The following is a 13,051-nucleotide window of genomic DNA, read 5'->3' as shown; positions in this document are numbered from 1 at the left end:
ACGGCCTAGTGCCTGGCTTTCAGGTGCTGGTGGGGGCCTCGTGCAAGCCTGACTGTCACTGTTATGAATAATCAGGTTTGTCTTGTTAGGGCTAGAGACCAAAGGGCATTAGGCACCTGCCGCCTCAGTGTCTAAATCCCAGAATCGGGCCCTTGCTCAGCAGCCACTGCACCTCATAGGCCCCTAAAGTCACATGGCTCCTCCGGGTCCGTCTCTGCGCAGCCTCATTCCCAGGTGTCCCGACTCGCAGGCCCCAGAGCACTGCACGAAGCCAGAGGATGGGTGTAGTCCCCCGTCCACACACACACACACACACTCCTGAGTCACCCATGGGGGCCTGCGCTGGGCTCCTAGCTCACCCACAGCCAGGGGCTGCAGCGCTCGCAGGACCGCTGAGGTGAGGGGGCAACCGCCCACATGACTCAGCCCAGGGTTAGGACAGGCAGGGAGGGCCCTGGGTCACATGCTCCCCTCGGTTTGCAGGGGCGGAGGGATTTGAAGCACCCGCTGCCCCCCCCCCCACCCGTTGCGTGCGCTAGCCACTGGGTATAGAATAACCTGCTGTGGGGCTCCCGCAAGTGCTCCTTTGATGCTGTTACACGGTGGATAAGGCAGGAGTCCTGCGCGACTGTGTGTGTCCGAGCAGGAAGCTGCAGCCTGGGGGGTGGGCACACGCAGCGAGGTGGGGGAGCCCCAGCAGCCAGCCCCCCCCGCCCACCCCCGAGCCACCAGTGCCTTTTTTATTTAGCCCCAGTACAACAGCTGCAAGAGGGCAGCACACCCCCAGAGCCCAGTGATTAGGGCACCAAGTGGAGACAGGGCCGATCCCTTCTGGTGGGGCGGGGAGTTAACCGGGGGGGCTCCCACTGTACACCCCCCCACACACACTGGGATAAACACTAAGAGGCAAAGGAGGCCAGTGTCCTAGGCACTACGAGGGGGGCAGCCCACGCAGCCCAGACCCCAAACTCCCAGAGAGCAGGAGGGCTTAGCACCCACCCCGGTATCACCCCCCCGGCTGGCTCAGGCGGCTCCCCCCAACCCGCCCAACTGCTAACATGGTACCTAAGCCCGGTGTAGACACCGGCGGGGCAGGTACCCCCAGGCAGAGCTGACACTGCCACAGGACGGTGGCTGGGTGTGTGGCCAGCCCACAGGGCCTGCACCGCGCTGCGTGGGTTACAGCCCAAACCCCTGGCACAACAACTGCTGCGTGGGCCCTTCCTGCCAAGATCCGGGCCGCGATGAGACCGGCCTGGTACAACCCTGACATGCACAATGGTGCCACTTCAGCACAGAGCGCTGGCAAAAACAGCAGCAGGGTGAGAGGGTTGAGGTCAGGGAATGGGAGACAGAGCTGTTCCAGGCCAGCCCTGCCTGGGCAAGGGGAGGCCGGGCTAGGCCAGGGAGGGGAACCTGGGGTGATCCATGGCTCGGGCACTGATTTTAGTCTGGTGCAAGGAGAGATACTAGCTGCCTTGGGGGATGAGAAAGGAAACCTGGTTCATTTCCTCCTGGGCCACAGTGCAGGTCACTTGCCGGACACCAGTGCCGACCCAAGATCTGGGGGGGGGGACTGGGGGAGGGGAATCCACTGCCCCCCCCCTCGGCCCGAAGTGCCCAAGGCAGTTGCGATGTGCCAGCCGTTCAGTGCCCCGGCTGAACGTAGTAACCAGGGGCTAGCACAGCCATGCCCACGTAGATACTAGCCCCACGTGGGAGCTAACTCGCCCTCGGGGGCCATGGGCCGGCTGCCTTTCCCTCCACGGCTCCTACTGCCCATGCACCATCCGTCCTGGGCCCACAGGACATCAGCCGGCCTCTCACCCCAGCATCCTCACGGCTGGCAAAACCAGTCCTCGCCCCGGGCACAGACCAGACCACCTTCCACACACAGACACACCCACACACCCTCCTGTCTGGGCTCCGCTGCCCTCACAGCTGGGCTGCCCTGGCTGAACAGCCGCAAGCCCACAGCGCCCCCTGCAGCCCAGAACAACCAACTGCTGCACGAATTCAACCAGACTGTGACCCTACCCGCAGCACAGCCCCAGCGAGCGCCTGGGGCTGGGGGACCCCCCGACCCTGCTCAGGCCCCAGGGGAAGCCCAGCTGCCTCTGGTGCTTTCCTCTCAGGGGGCTGAGGAAGGACCCCTTCCTCCCCTGACCTGGCTCTTTGACCCCCAGCCCAGCACCAGCCCCCACCCCACTCTCTGCCTCCCCACCCACCCCCAGCTCCCTCAGGCCGCCAGCAGAGGAGGAGGGTGGACCAGGGGTTCCCAGCCAGCACTGGAGCTGGGTGAGAGAGACACCCCCTGCAGGGACCACACTCAACTGCCTCACAGCACCCCCTGCCTACAGGAGCCCTCCCCCATAGAGATCCCCTTGGATGCTGGCTTCCCCCAGCAGCAAGCACCCCTCCCCTGCCCCACACACCCTGCTAGCACAGCCAGAGCCAGGGGAGCAAGTGACCACTTCAGGCAGCACCCTGGCAGGCTGAAAGGGGCTCTCCTTGTAACCCATGCTTTGAGGCTGGCCATGCCGACAGCAGCTGGCGTCTGAGGAGACGCAGGGGAGGCGCGGATGGGATGCCCTGGTACTGGAGGGGGATGGGGCAGGGTCCGGGCGTCTCAGCACCAACAGCACACCAAGGCGAGGCACAAACTGCAAGGCCTGGGGGGGTCCCGCCTTCCTGCACAACCCACACCCCCTCCCGTGCAGCGAGATCAGAGATTGCTTCACTCGTTTTATTACGGTATCAAAAGGAGACAACCCAATGAAGCGATGCCATTCAGCACAACCACGCCCCCATCCAGGGGAGGGGCCCAACAGGAGACAGCCGCCCCCACATCCCAATGGGCAGAGTGGGCCCCACACCCCTCCACTGTGCAAAGGAGCACCGAGGCTGCTGGGCTCTGTGCCGCTGGGGGGTCCTGAGCGGGCTGTAGTGTGAAGGGGTGATGGGGAGAGAACTGGGCTCTAGAGATGGGCGGGGGGGAGAACTGGCTGTCCGGGGGGATGGGGAGCAGGCTGGACCCCGGGAGGAAGCATCTGTGAAGGGGGCATGAGGCTACGGAGCTGGCAGTGGGGGCGCCCGGCTGCAGGCAAAGTGTGCTCAGTGCCCGACTCCCTCCTGCCGGGCAGAGCGCGGGGCTGATGTGTTACTCGGCCTCAACAATGACCGGGATGGGATTTTCCTGGCTGGCCTCCTCCGCCGGCTGCTTCTTGCGCGTTTCCGCGGGCGGCCGCGGCGGGGGCATGGTGGGGGGCTGCTTGATGGTGCCTCCTCCCACCTGCGGCCGCTCCTGGGGCTTCTGCTCGATGGGGTTCCACTCCTCACCGCGGATCGCAGCCTGCAAAGCAGCCCCCCCAGGGCAGTGAGAGCCGAGTCACCCCTTCCCCTGTCCCCCCCTTCAGAGAGCTTCCCTCAGGCCCAGGAACCCATCCCCACAGACACAGCTATCACCCCCCGCCACCTCCCATTCACACAACGGGCGCCTCTGCTGGCCAACCTAACTCGATGCACCCTGGAGGTTTTTAGGGACCCAGAACGCTCAGCATTCGAGTTAGCCAGCAGGGGGCACTCAGCGCCTGGCAGAGAAACTTCTCCGTCAGACCTAGGGAAAGCAAAGGAGGTTATTGCATCTCTTACCTTCCACCTGGCACCCTGCCAGCTCTGTACAAATATTAACTAATTAACCCCTCGTGGGGGACTGTAGCTAAACACCATCCAATTTATTGATGGGGAAACTGAGGCATGCACCGATCCGGTGAGAAGCAGTGGCAGCTAGGACACGAACCCAGGAGTCCCAGTCCGCTGCTCTAATCACTAGACCCAGAAATGGAACCCAGGAGTCCTGCCTCTCTCATGCTCTAACCACTAGACCACATCACTGGGGGGCAAATACATTCCTGTCAACTATATCCCTGGTTAAAGCAGAAGCAAACAAAAGATGATTAGAGGCGTGAAACATGCCGGGTGAGTCGAAAGACAGATGGTGCCTGGTTTTCTGAGAATGGCACCAAGCCCCCAAGCGCCTGCTCTGTAGGAATAACCCCCCAGAGGGCTAACAAGGTAGGTGAGGTGACAGCACTGGGCACTTACCAACAAATAGATGCCACTTGCGATGCCCAAACACGCCGTGCCCAGAATGGTGGATAACAGGAAACCTGCAGGCACTGCAAGACTGAGCGAGAGAGAGATTTAACTCCAACCGAAACCTTTTTAAGACAAGCCTCCAAATAAATTAAGAGCAAAGGTTTGTGGGTAACGCAAGAGGGGAGCAAAGGTCTGTGGGTAGCGCACCGGGGAGCTGGTTCTCTCTGTGGATTCTGATGCGTTCCGCAGAATCCGGGCTTTTGCTTACCCAGAAATCAAACGTTTCCTCAGCTGGCAGGTCAAATCCCTGGTTCTCTCTGTGGCTGGCCAGACAGAAAGAGCCTGTCTGCTATGGGGGAGATGGTGCCTGGCACAGGGGGCACAGGGACAGGCTGGGTAGGGTGCCAACCCCAAATCTCCAGCGTGGGTTTAGCAGGAATAGTTCACTGCCCATTCCTGGATTCTCCCTGCTGTAACTTTTGGGGGATTGGAGCAGACTCTCCACCCCGGGCTCAGAACCAAACCCAAGCCCCGCACACAACCTGGGAGAATTCCTGAGCGGGCGGAGCAGTGCGTTTACACAAACTCCCTGTGAACTGAAGCTGGGGAGACACCCGCCATTTGACATCCAGGAGGCAGGAACAGATACGAATCTAGCCCCTGCTGAGAGCAACGGGTGGCTTCCCATCCCCAAATCAATGAAACCGTCTCACGCTTCCCATTCTGAAGGCTGGCAGAGCACATCCCAAACTCCATGCAATGCACACAGCCCCACTGAAATGCAGCCACCTCTGGGGTGGAGGGCAGCAGCTCACTGCAGCACTCTGTGTTGCATAACAGCAGCGGAAAGGGAAAACTTTAGGCCAGATCATGGAAGAACCGCTGCTTAAAAACAAAGAGACAGGGACAGTGCACACAGGCGTTCTCATTCACCCAGAGCAGTCATGGGCTCAGATCGATGTTGGAAGGGTGACGGTTACACTGACCCCATGGTGAGAGGGGATGAGGGATTTCAAACCTGGTGCTTACGAAGAGAAGCCATCCCCGCTGGCTATGCACACCCTCTCAGTGTCGCCACTCGATCCAAGCCGGGCCTCACTCGGGATCAGGCATATGTGTACTGAGACCTGGTTAAATGTAACCCCGGGTAGGAGCTGGCAATGGACACACACACACACGCACGCACACACGCACACACACACCGGACTTACGCAGCATGCAGGATGGCCCGGATGTAGTAATTCCTAGTGATCGGCCCAAAAACCTTCACCACAGCTGTCAAGTACTTCTGGCCACTGCATGGGGCGGGGAGAGAGGGAGAGAGAGCGCACACAGGGAACGGGGGGTCAGAAAGGCATGGGATTCCCACAGAGGATGAGGCACATGACACAGAAGGGCAGCCCTCCCTCTGCTCCCGATCACATGCCCCAATCTGCCCTGTGCCACGCCCCTCTCTCTGACCCTCTATCCTGATCAGGATCTAACATGCTCACCCAGGCAGTTGAAAACATTGTGGGAGCGCAGAAGTCTCCTCCCACCTGATCACCAATGACCAGCGAACAGGGCAGTGAGCTGCAGCCCCTGGCACTCTGGGGATCTGAACTGCGATGTGACAGGGAGCCAGACAGGGCACAGAAAACCCTGCTGCTATGGAGGAAGTCAGCACCCTGGACATGAGGCTGCAGGGCTGCGATACCCAGAGACCCCAGCCCAGTTCGGCCACTCCAGCTCCCTTACGACTTCCTCTCCAAAACCCCAGCAGAGCCCCTCCAGCCAGGAATTTCAGGGCCACGTCTGCATTTGGAGCTTTTTAACCCCAGCCGAGCCATGTTTCACTGCCATGGAAACGCCCCACTGCTGGCAGGGTGAGACCTTATCTAGCACGCCGTCCTACTGGCGGAATAAAGCTGTTCAGCCATGTGTCATATCCCTCATACTTCTCGGAGATTCTCCTGTCGTTCAGACTGGAGACGTGCTGTTGGAGCAGGAAGAGGCACGTTTTGGCCCTTCTAGGCCTGAAGAACATAGCAATTGCCCGACTGGATCTGACCAGAGGTCCAGCTAGCCCAATAACCTGTCTTCCACCGGCACCAACTGCTTCAGAGGAAGGGATGAGAAACTCCCTAGTGGGCATTAAGGATCACCCCGTCCATAGGAGAGAGTTCCTTCCTAACCCTTGTCAGTGAGTTGCTGGCTAATGCCCTGAAGCATGAGGATGTATTGGGTTTTATCCAATCTAATCTAACCATGGATGCTCTTTCCAAGCCTGCCCATGTCAAAATCCATTTTTTAGGACCCTGCTAAGCTGTTGGCCTTCGTATCATGTTGCAGTGAGTTCCACAGGTTACTCATCCATGGCTTAAGACACCATTTCCTTTCCTCAGCTTTGAGCATATTGCCTCCGCTCTCCATGCCATTCCATTGCCAGGACGGGGCTGCAACAGTCAGTTTGGGCCTGGACTGAAAGCCAGAAAATCCCCTTTGTGAGATCACCCTCCTCCCCCCGACCGCTGGAGGCGAAGGCGGGGGAGTACTTACCATCTCTCCATGGTGGAACCCTTTTTCCGCTTCCCCCGGGGGTACTCCAGCAAGCAGATGAAGACCCCAGCCGCTCTAAGAGGACCAGTCAAGGAAAACAGCTTCTCAGTGCCCAAACCCCCTTGGTCTATGCTGCCTATCTGGAGAGCCCATAACGTACAGCACAGACCCACGAGGTCAGGAGAAGCCTTTTTCAGACTCCCTCCCACATCCGCTGCCTGGATGGGACCTCGACGGCAGCATCCACCCTGGGGAACTTCTGCGGTCAGCTGCAGCAGCTTAGGACTGGCCCGTCAGCCCATCAAATCCAGGATCCCACCTGTGGCCGTGGACAATGCCTGAGGTTCCAGAGGGAGACAAGAAAAAGCCCATAATGCTGGCCAGCTAAGCAATGACAGGCAGTGGGTAACAACAGCTGACTGACCCCAGCAGGCGGAAGGGAGTTTGCCCCTGAAGCGTGAGGATTGGCTACCCCTGCTTTAGCACACAGGACCACAAAGGTTATCAACCAGCGGACAATTCCCCAGCCTCATTACAAACCCAGCCACGGCGGCTGGGCACTTCAGCGCTTAGGCCATGGAACTCGGCTAGTCAGTTTCACTGTTTGTTTATCGTAAGTTCCACTTCTGGGTTCCAATACACTGGCCCCAAAGCGGCTGCTTTTGGGTTCCTAGTCCCGTAGGGGGAGAGGGGTTGAAATGCCCCACCCCGATTTCTTCATTTTGACTTTGTGACATTGCGAAAGCTTTTCCAGCAACTCTCAACCTCTCGACAGCCAGGTACCCTTTTAAACCACTGCTGTGGTGAGCAAAGCCAGGACGCCGCAGCCTCCGGAGATCTTCGCCCGCAAGATGCCTGGGGAGCCCAGGGACAGATGGTGGTTCTGGAAAAGGATACATGGCATAGGCAGCAAACGGCCACCCTTTGAACTGAGCAGCTACCGCCACAATCCCTCCCGTCACTAGAACTAAGAGACAAGGGAGAGAGAGGGAGGGGGTTAATAAACCAGAGCGAACGTCCCCACACTCTGTCCTCGTGGTACCCAAGAGCTGAGCTCCTCTGAGCCCGGAACAGGCTCTGTCCCCATGGTACTCTGCTCCAGAGCGATAGTTAATCCCAGGTCTAGCCATTCATTGAGCGCCCCACATGCCACGGCAGGTCGTTTCTATCTGTTTACAGAGACACAGGTCTCATGCATTAGAGAAACAGCCCCCAACACGCCGCACAACCTCAAACTGCCCCCGCTGCTGCTCCCTCCCTCAGCCCGTATCACGCCACCAACTGAGCCTGGGGAAGATTTTAAATCAAAGCCTCTCCCCGGGAGGTAAGAGCTGGAAACAGGACCCAACCTGAGAGGGTTTTTGCCATCCGGTGACGCCAAAAGAGGTCACCTCAACTTGTGACAAATTTAGCAGGAGAAATAGGGTGACCAGATGTCCCGATTTTATAGGGACAGTCCTGATTTTGGGGTCTTTTTCTTATATAGGCTCCTATCCTCCCACCCCTTGTCCCGATTTTTCATATTTGCTGTCGTGTCACCCTAAGGAGAAATAACAATCCAAACACACTCTGGGCCTCAAGCCAGGTCAGTTGGACACTCATTAGAGCTGGTCTTTGCACCAGGGAGTCTGACACCACAAGCGCCGCTGTTTGGTCAGTTACACTCCAGCCTCTGGCCTGGCCATGGCATTTCAGCACAGCCCCAGCTACGCTGGTTTCAATTCCACTTGGGCCAGCTACCACGGACAGGAGACCACCTGCAAACCACCTTTAACCGAAGCTGAAGGACGGATTTAAATGTAAGAACGCCGCCTGGGAAGAGGGCGCCATGCGTAGCTGCGTCTGGCACGCTGGGGCGGGCACGCGTCACTGCAAGGGAAAGTGACACCGAATGGCTTCGGCTGGAGCTAGGGTTGGGGTGAGGCGGTAGGAGGGTGAGGAAGGATGAACATGGGTGAGAGTTACGGGGAGCACTCAGCCGTAGGCACCAGTGGAAAGGGCCCCTTGAGAGGGCATCTCCCCCAGTTACTGCAGGGACTCCGCAGCACGTCGCATCAATACGCTAACCCAGTATTACAGTAACCATCGCTGCATAGGCCCCTGCCCGGAAGTAAGTCCTGCCCGGAGCCAAGCATTGAACCCAGCTGGATTCTTCACCAGGGAAAGGAGGAAGAGACTTTGCTGGTTACCCAGACGCCCTGGCTGGGAATCAGCAGGGGGGACTTTCCCAGGTGTTACAGGAAGGCACCAGCACAGCCAGATCCTCGCCAACTCACACAGCAAGAGCACAGCAGAAAGAAAACTCCACTCCCAGCGAGGATACAGCTGCCCTGTCACGGTAGCTGGGACCCGAATCTGCCAGACAGCAGCAGCCTGGCAGGGCATGTTCACATTGTCCTAAAGCAGAGCCAGTTTTGCAGGAGTGGTCCCCTGTGAAGGTCACGCATCCATGGTGACCTGGGCAGGAATGCAGCTCTCGCTCTGGTCAAGCCAGTCCAGAGACGCTTTTTAAAGCCACAGCTAGTGCACCTGGGACGCCCACTTTGCACTTTCCCATCAGCCAGGCAGAAGTGGGAGCAGAGGGACAGAAGTTGCCTGGCTCTTTATTCACTGGACTAGACACGGGCCAGCATATTTGGCGTGAAAGCCCAGAGCCAGCCAGAGAGGAGGGTTTAGGTCTAAGGGAGGATGTGCTACTCACAGAGGCAGGCCCAAAGTTAAGAAACTTCCTTGTTTCCTGCACAGCCCATCACATTCTTTCCTTGCTTAAAAAAACCAAAACAAATGCAGCCTTGTCATTCTCAAAGCCTCTAGCGAGGCGATTAACCTGCCGCGCAGCATCCGCTGGAGGGAGCGATTTCTAGCTGAACAAACCAAACAGCCAGGATCCAGTCACTGGATTCGGTTCCTTTTAGACTAACAGACGCTTCGGGATTTTTCGTGTCTAAGCAGAAAAAAATAAGCCCAAAAGGCCCTAGGCTCAATAAATGGTTTAATCTACCCCCATCTTCAACCCTGTCCAAAAGTTGGCCTGACTTGTGAGCCTTAAAATGCAATGCTCCCTGCCCCCATTGCATGTTTTGGGGCCTTTCTTTTAACTCGTTAGGCGTGTCTAATTTGCAGTTACCACAGCAGATCCCACAACTCAGATACTGACATGCACACATCGCTAATTAGGCGCCAATCACTAATTAGGCACACTGCCACGCATAGTTACCCAGCTAGTAGGTGGAAGGATTAAAGGCCAAGTGCTATAACCACGCCGGCTTCAGGCCGTAAACCAAATCCTAAGTGATGGATTGAGAAGCAGCCTTCCCTGCAGACAGGCAAGTCCCTCACTGCCTACTACAAGGCGCCTTGTGCTGAAGCATCTGGCCCTGGCCGCTGCCAGAGACAGGCTCCCAGGCCAGCTGGCCCCTGCGTCTGATCCAGACTGGCAATTCCTACGCGCCTGGCCCACCAGGCGAGTATTTTGCATGCAGCGTTGCACATTCGCATTTATCAACTGGCCATTTGTGGGTTTGAGTTCCAGGCTGGTGTTGGCCTGGCAGCTCCCAGCTCCTTCATTTATCCCCAGCTACTTAGCTCTGCGCTCGCGTCCCCATCGGCACAAGCTGGCGGCACCACCATGGAGGTGGCAGGAGACACCGGCTACCACACCCCAATCGGGAGGCGGACGGCAGTGTGCGTAGGCAGAACTGAGCTATCTTAGACCCAACCGGCTCACTACAAATAGCAGCGTGGCAGCGGGTTAGATGCCCCAGTACATACCCAGGGCCCAGGCGAGACAGTCCGTGGGTGGCTAGCCCATGATCCCGCCCCCCCCCTCGTTTCCCAGACACCCTGCTCTTTTTAGCAAGCGAGCTCAGCCCTGCCTGCCCTCCCAGCTGCAGTGAAGACATACCCTGAAGGTGAAATCCCAGTGTCAGCAAAGTCGGCAGGAGTTTTGCCACTGACTTCAGTGGGCCCAGAATTTCACCCCCAAGGCCAGATTTTCCAGCTACTGATTTTAAGCCTCACTGCCAGCCTGGGTGCCAGGCTGACGGTGGATTTTGTGATGACGAGCTGTCCACGGGAACTAGACGGTAAATGTAACTTGGTGGCTACAATCACCTGATGGTAACAACACCCAGTAACCGAGAAGCAAAAGGCTTCCCCTCTCATCCCTCTCTTCCCACCAGCCCTCCCACCCACTCTCTCTCTCCTTCCAGTGAGTTCCCCAACAATTGAAGTGTCACAATGATGCTGTAATGTAGTTAGGTTCTTCTCTCTGGCCGCAAAGTTCGCAACCACGTCACGCGCTGGGGGGTGCCCGCAGGGCAGATCTAGTTAATTTATATATTGGAGCAGTGGTTCTCAACCTGGGGCCTGTGGGCTGCAGCAGTGTGCTGACGGGGCTGCATGTGACATCCTCGGGGCCAGACAGGTAATACTGGATGCAGCCCGCAATGAGAAATAGGTTGAGAACCACTGCATTGGAGGGATCCCAGCTCCTAGCTCGAGAACACTTTGGAAGAAAAAATCCCTGTACAAACGCTCTTCCCAAGGGACTCAGCCCCACGCCGGGTGTCAAACTGAGGCCTGGCTCCACTGCCACGTGTTACCATATCCCTGTGTCGGCGTTCGCAGTGTGAACGCTGCTATCCCAGGATAAAGGTGCCGTAGCAGTAGGGGGATTTCTTTCCCTTCCTGCGCAGGAAAGCGATACTGGTTCCAAGCACCTTTAGCCTGGGATAACGGCATTCAAGTTAGGGGGCTGAACAGCAGCTCTCTCATGGGAGCAAGTCCCCAGAGAAACCCAGTTTACTCAGATTTCTATAGAGAAGTGAAGTTGGTGGCGCAAGCCCTGTACCCACTCTGCAGTGGGAGTTTTCATGCACTTTTTATCACCAGATGCTGATCAGGCCAATGGAAGAGACTCATTAAGCAAGAGGAGAACAGAAGAAAAACAGCCCGGACGCTTCCTTCCCCTTTTTATTCTTTTCACTTCCTCAACCTCGGCCTCAGCCACTGGGGATGCCCCGCGCTGTAGGGTGATGGATGCTTGCCCAGGCCCCGTGAGGCTGGTACTGGGGAGGAGACTGGGTCTCCGGGGGGGAACACAGCAGCTTGGGAAATACCAGGATGAGGAGTGGGCATTGCTCATCACAGACCCTGCAGGGCAGGGAGGGTCCCTCCCCCAGGAATGACCCTGGGGAAAGGCAGCCACTTCAGACCTTCTCTTAAACCCTACCCCCCCACCCCTGCCCCACAGCCAGCCCTCCCATACCCCCTCCCCAGCTCTCCTTCCTACCCCCTTCTCCACCCCACCCCCAGCTCCCCTTAGCCCAGTTTTCACCCCCAGATCCCACCTACTCTCCATCTCACCCTCTTCCCTTCTCCCCCAGCTCAGTTCCCCTCCCCTAATCCCTGATTGCCCCCCAGCCCACCTCCTTCCTGCCCCCAGCTCCCCTCCTCCACCCCCCAATCACCCTCCCAGCTCCCTTCTCCTAACCCCCCAATCACTCCTGCCCCACTCCCCTGCCCCCCTCCTCCAACCACCTCCCCAGCTCCCTTCTCCTAACCCCCCACCCAATTCCCTTCTCCTAATCCCCCAATCACCTTCTCCCCTGGCCCCCAGCTCCCCTCCTCCAACCCCCACCAACCCCCCACCCAATTCCCTTCTCCTAATCCCCCAATCACCTTCTCCCCTGGCCCCCAGCTCCCCTCCTCCAACCCCCACCAACCCCCCACCCAATTCCCTTCTCCTAATCCCCCAATCGCCCTCTCCCCTGGCCCCCAGCTCCCTTCTCCTAACCCCCCAATCACTCCTGCCCCACTCCCCTCCCCCCCTCCTCCAACCACCTCCCTTCTCCTAAGCCCCCAATCGCCCTCTCCCCTGGCCCCCAGCTCCCCTCCAACTCCCTTCTCCTAATCGCCCCCGCCCCGCTCCCGGCCCCCCAGCGCCCCGCCCGGAGCGGCTCCCCCGCCCCACTCACTGAGCCCGGACGCCAGCGCCTGCTCGTTGGCCCACATGGCCCACTCGATGCGCCCCATGGCTGCGCTGCTGCCGGCCGGGGACACACTGCGCCCCGCCGCCGGGAACTGGCCTGGCCCCGCACGGCTCGGCTTCTGCCCGCCCCGCTGCTGGCCACACCCCCGGGCAGCCGGACCCCCGCCCCCGCCTAGGGACAGGCGCCAGCCCAGCCACGGGCGGGGGCGATCCGGCCCCGGCCCTCGGTCCCCGGCGAGTCGCTGCTTCGGAGGCTTTAAAACCCGCCTTCAAAGAGGGGAGCGGGCCCGGGGTGGCGCCAGCTGGGGGCACCCGCCCTCAGCGCGGGGAAGGGCAGGGCTCAGCCAGCCCCCGGCCCCACCGGGGAAACTGAGGCACCGAAGTGAAGCGACTGCAGGCTTTCAGCCAGCCACCTGCAGGGGT

General features: G+C 58.9%; 1 protein-coding gene across 1 annotated transcript; it reads right to left on the bottom strand.

The window, feature by feature from the left end:
- Nucleotides 1-2,845: 2,845 nt before the first annotated feature.
- On the bottom strand, nucleotides 2,846-12,839 carry LOC128849035 (cytochrome b-245 light chain). The gene is made up of 6 exons (XM_054049396.1): nucleotides 12,615-12,839; nucleotides 7,534-7,603; nucleotides 6,637-6,711; nucleotides 5,310-5,393; nucleotides 4,105-4,186; nucleotides 2,846-3,352 (listed from the first exon to the last, which is right to left on the bottom strand). The coding sequence occupies exons 1-6, from the start codon at nucleotides 12,670-12,672 to the stop codon at nucleotides 3,161-3,163; spliced, it is 561 nt and encodes a 186-aa protein (XP_053905371.1). The 5' UTR covers nucleotides 12,673-12,839; the 3' UTR covers nucleotides 2,846-3,160.
- Between the last annotated feature and the right edge of the window lie 212 nt (nucleotides 12,840-13,051).

Source organism: Malaclemys terrapin, chromosome 14 (genome assembly GCF_027887155.1).
Source record: "Malaclemys terrapin pileata isolate rMalTer1 chromosome 14, rMalTer1.hap1, whole genome shotgun sequence".
NCBI lineage: Eukaryota > Metazoa > Chordata > Testudines > Emydidae > Malaclemys > Malaclemys terrapin.
The sequence above is the reverse complement of the archived record's forward strand: the minus strand, read 5'-3'. Positions and strand labels throughout refer to the sequence as shown.

Coding starts and splice junctions, on each gene's coding strand:
- LOC128849035 (XM_054049396.1), bottom strand. CDS start 12,672: ATGGGGCGCATCGAGTGGGCCATGTGGGCCAACGAGCAGGCGCTGGCG. Junction 7,604..12,614: donor GGCGCTGGCGTCCGGGCTCA/GTGAGTGGGGCG, acceptor CTTGTCTCTTAG/TTCTAGTGACGGGAGGGATT. Junction 5,394..6,636: donor GGTTCCACCATGGAGAGATG/GTAAGTACTCCC, acceptor CGCCCCATGCAG/TGGCCAGAAGTACTTGACAG.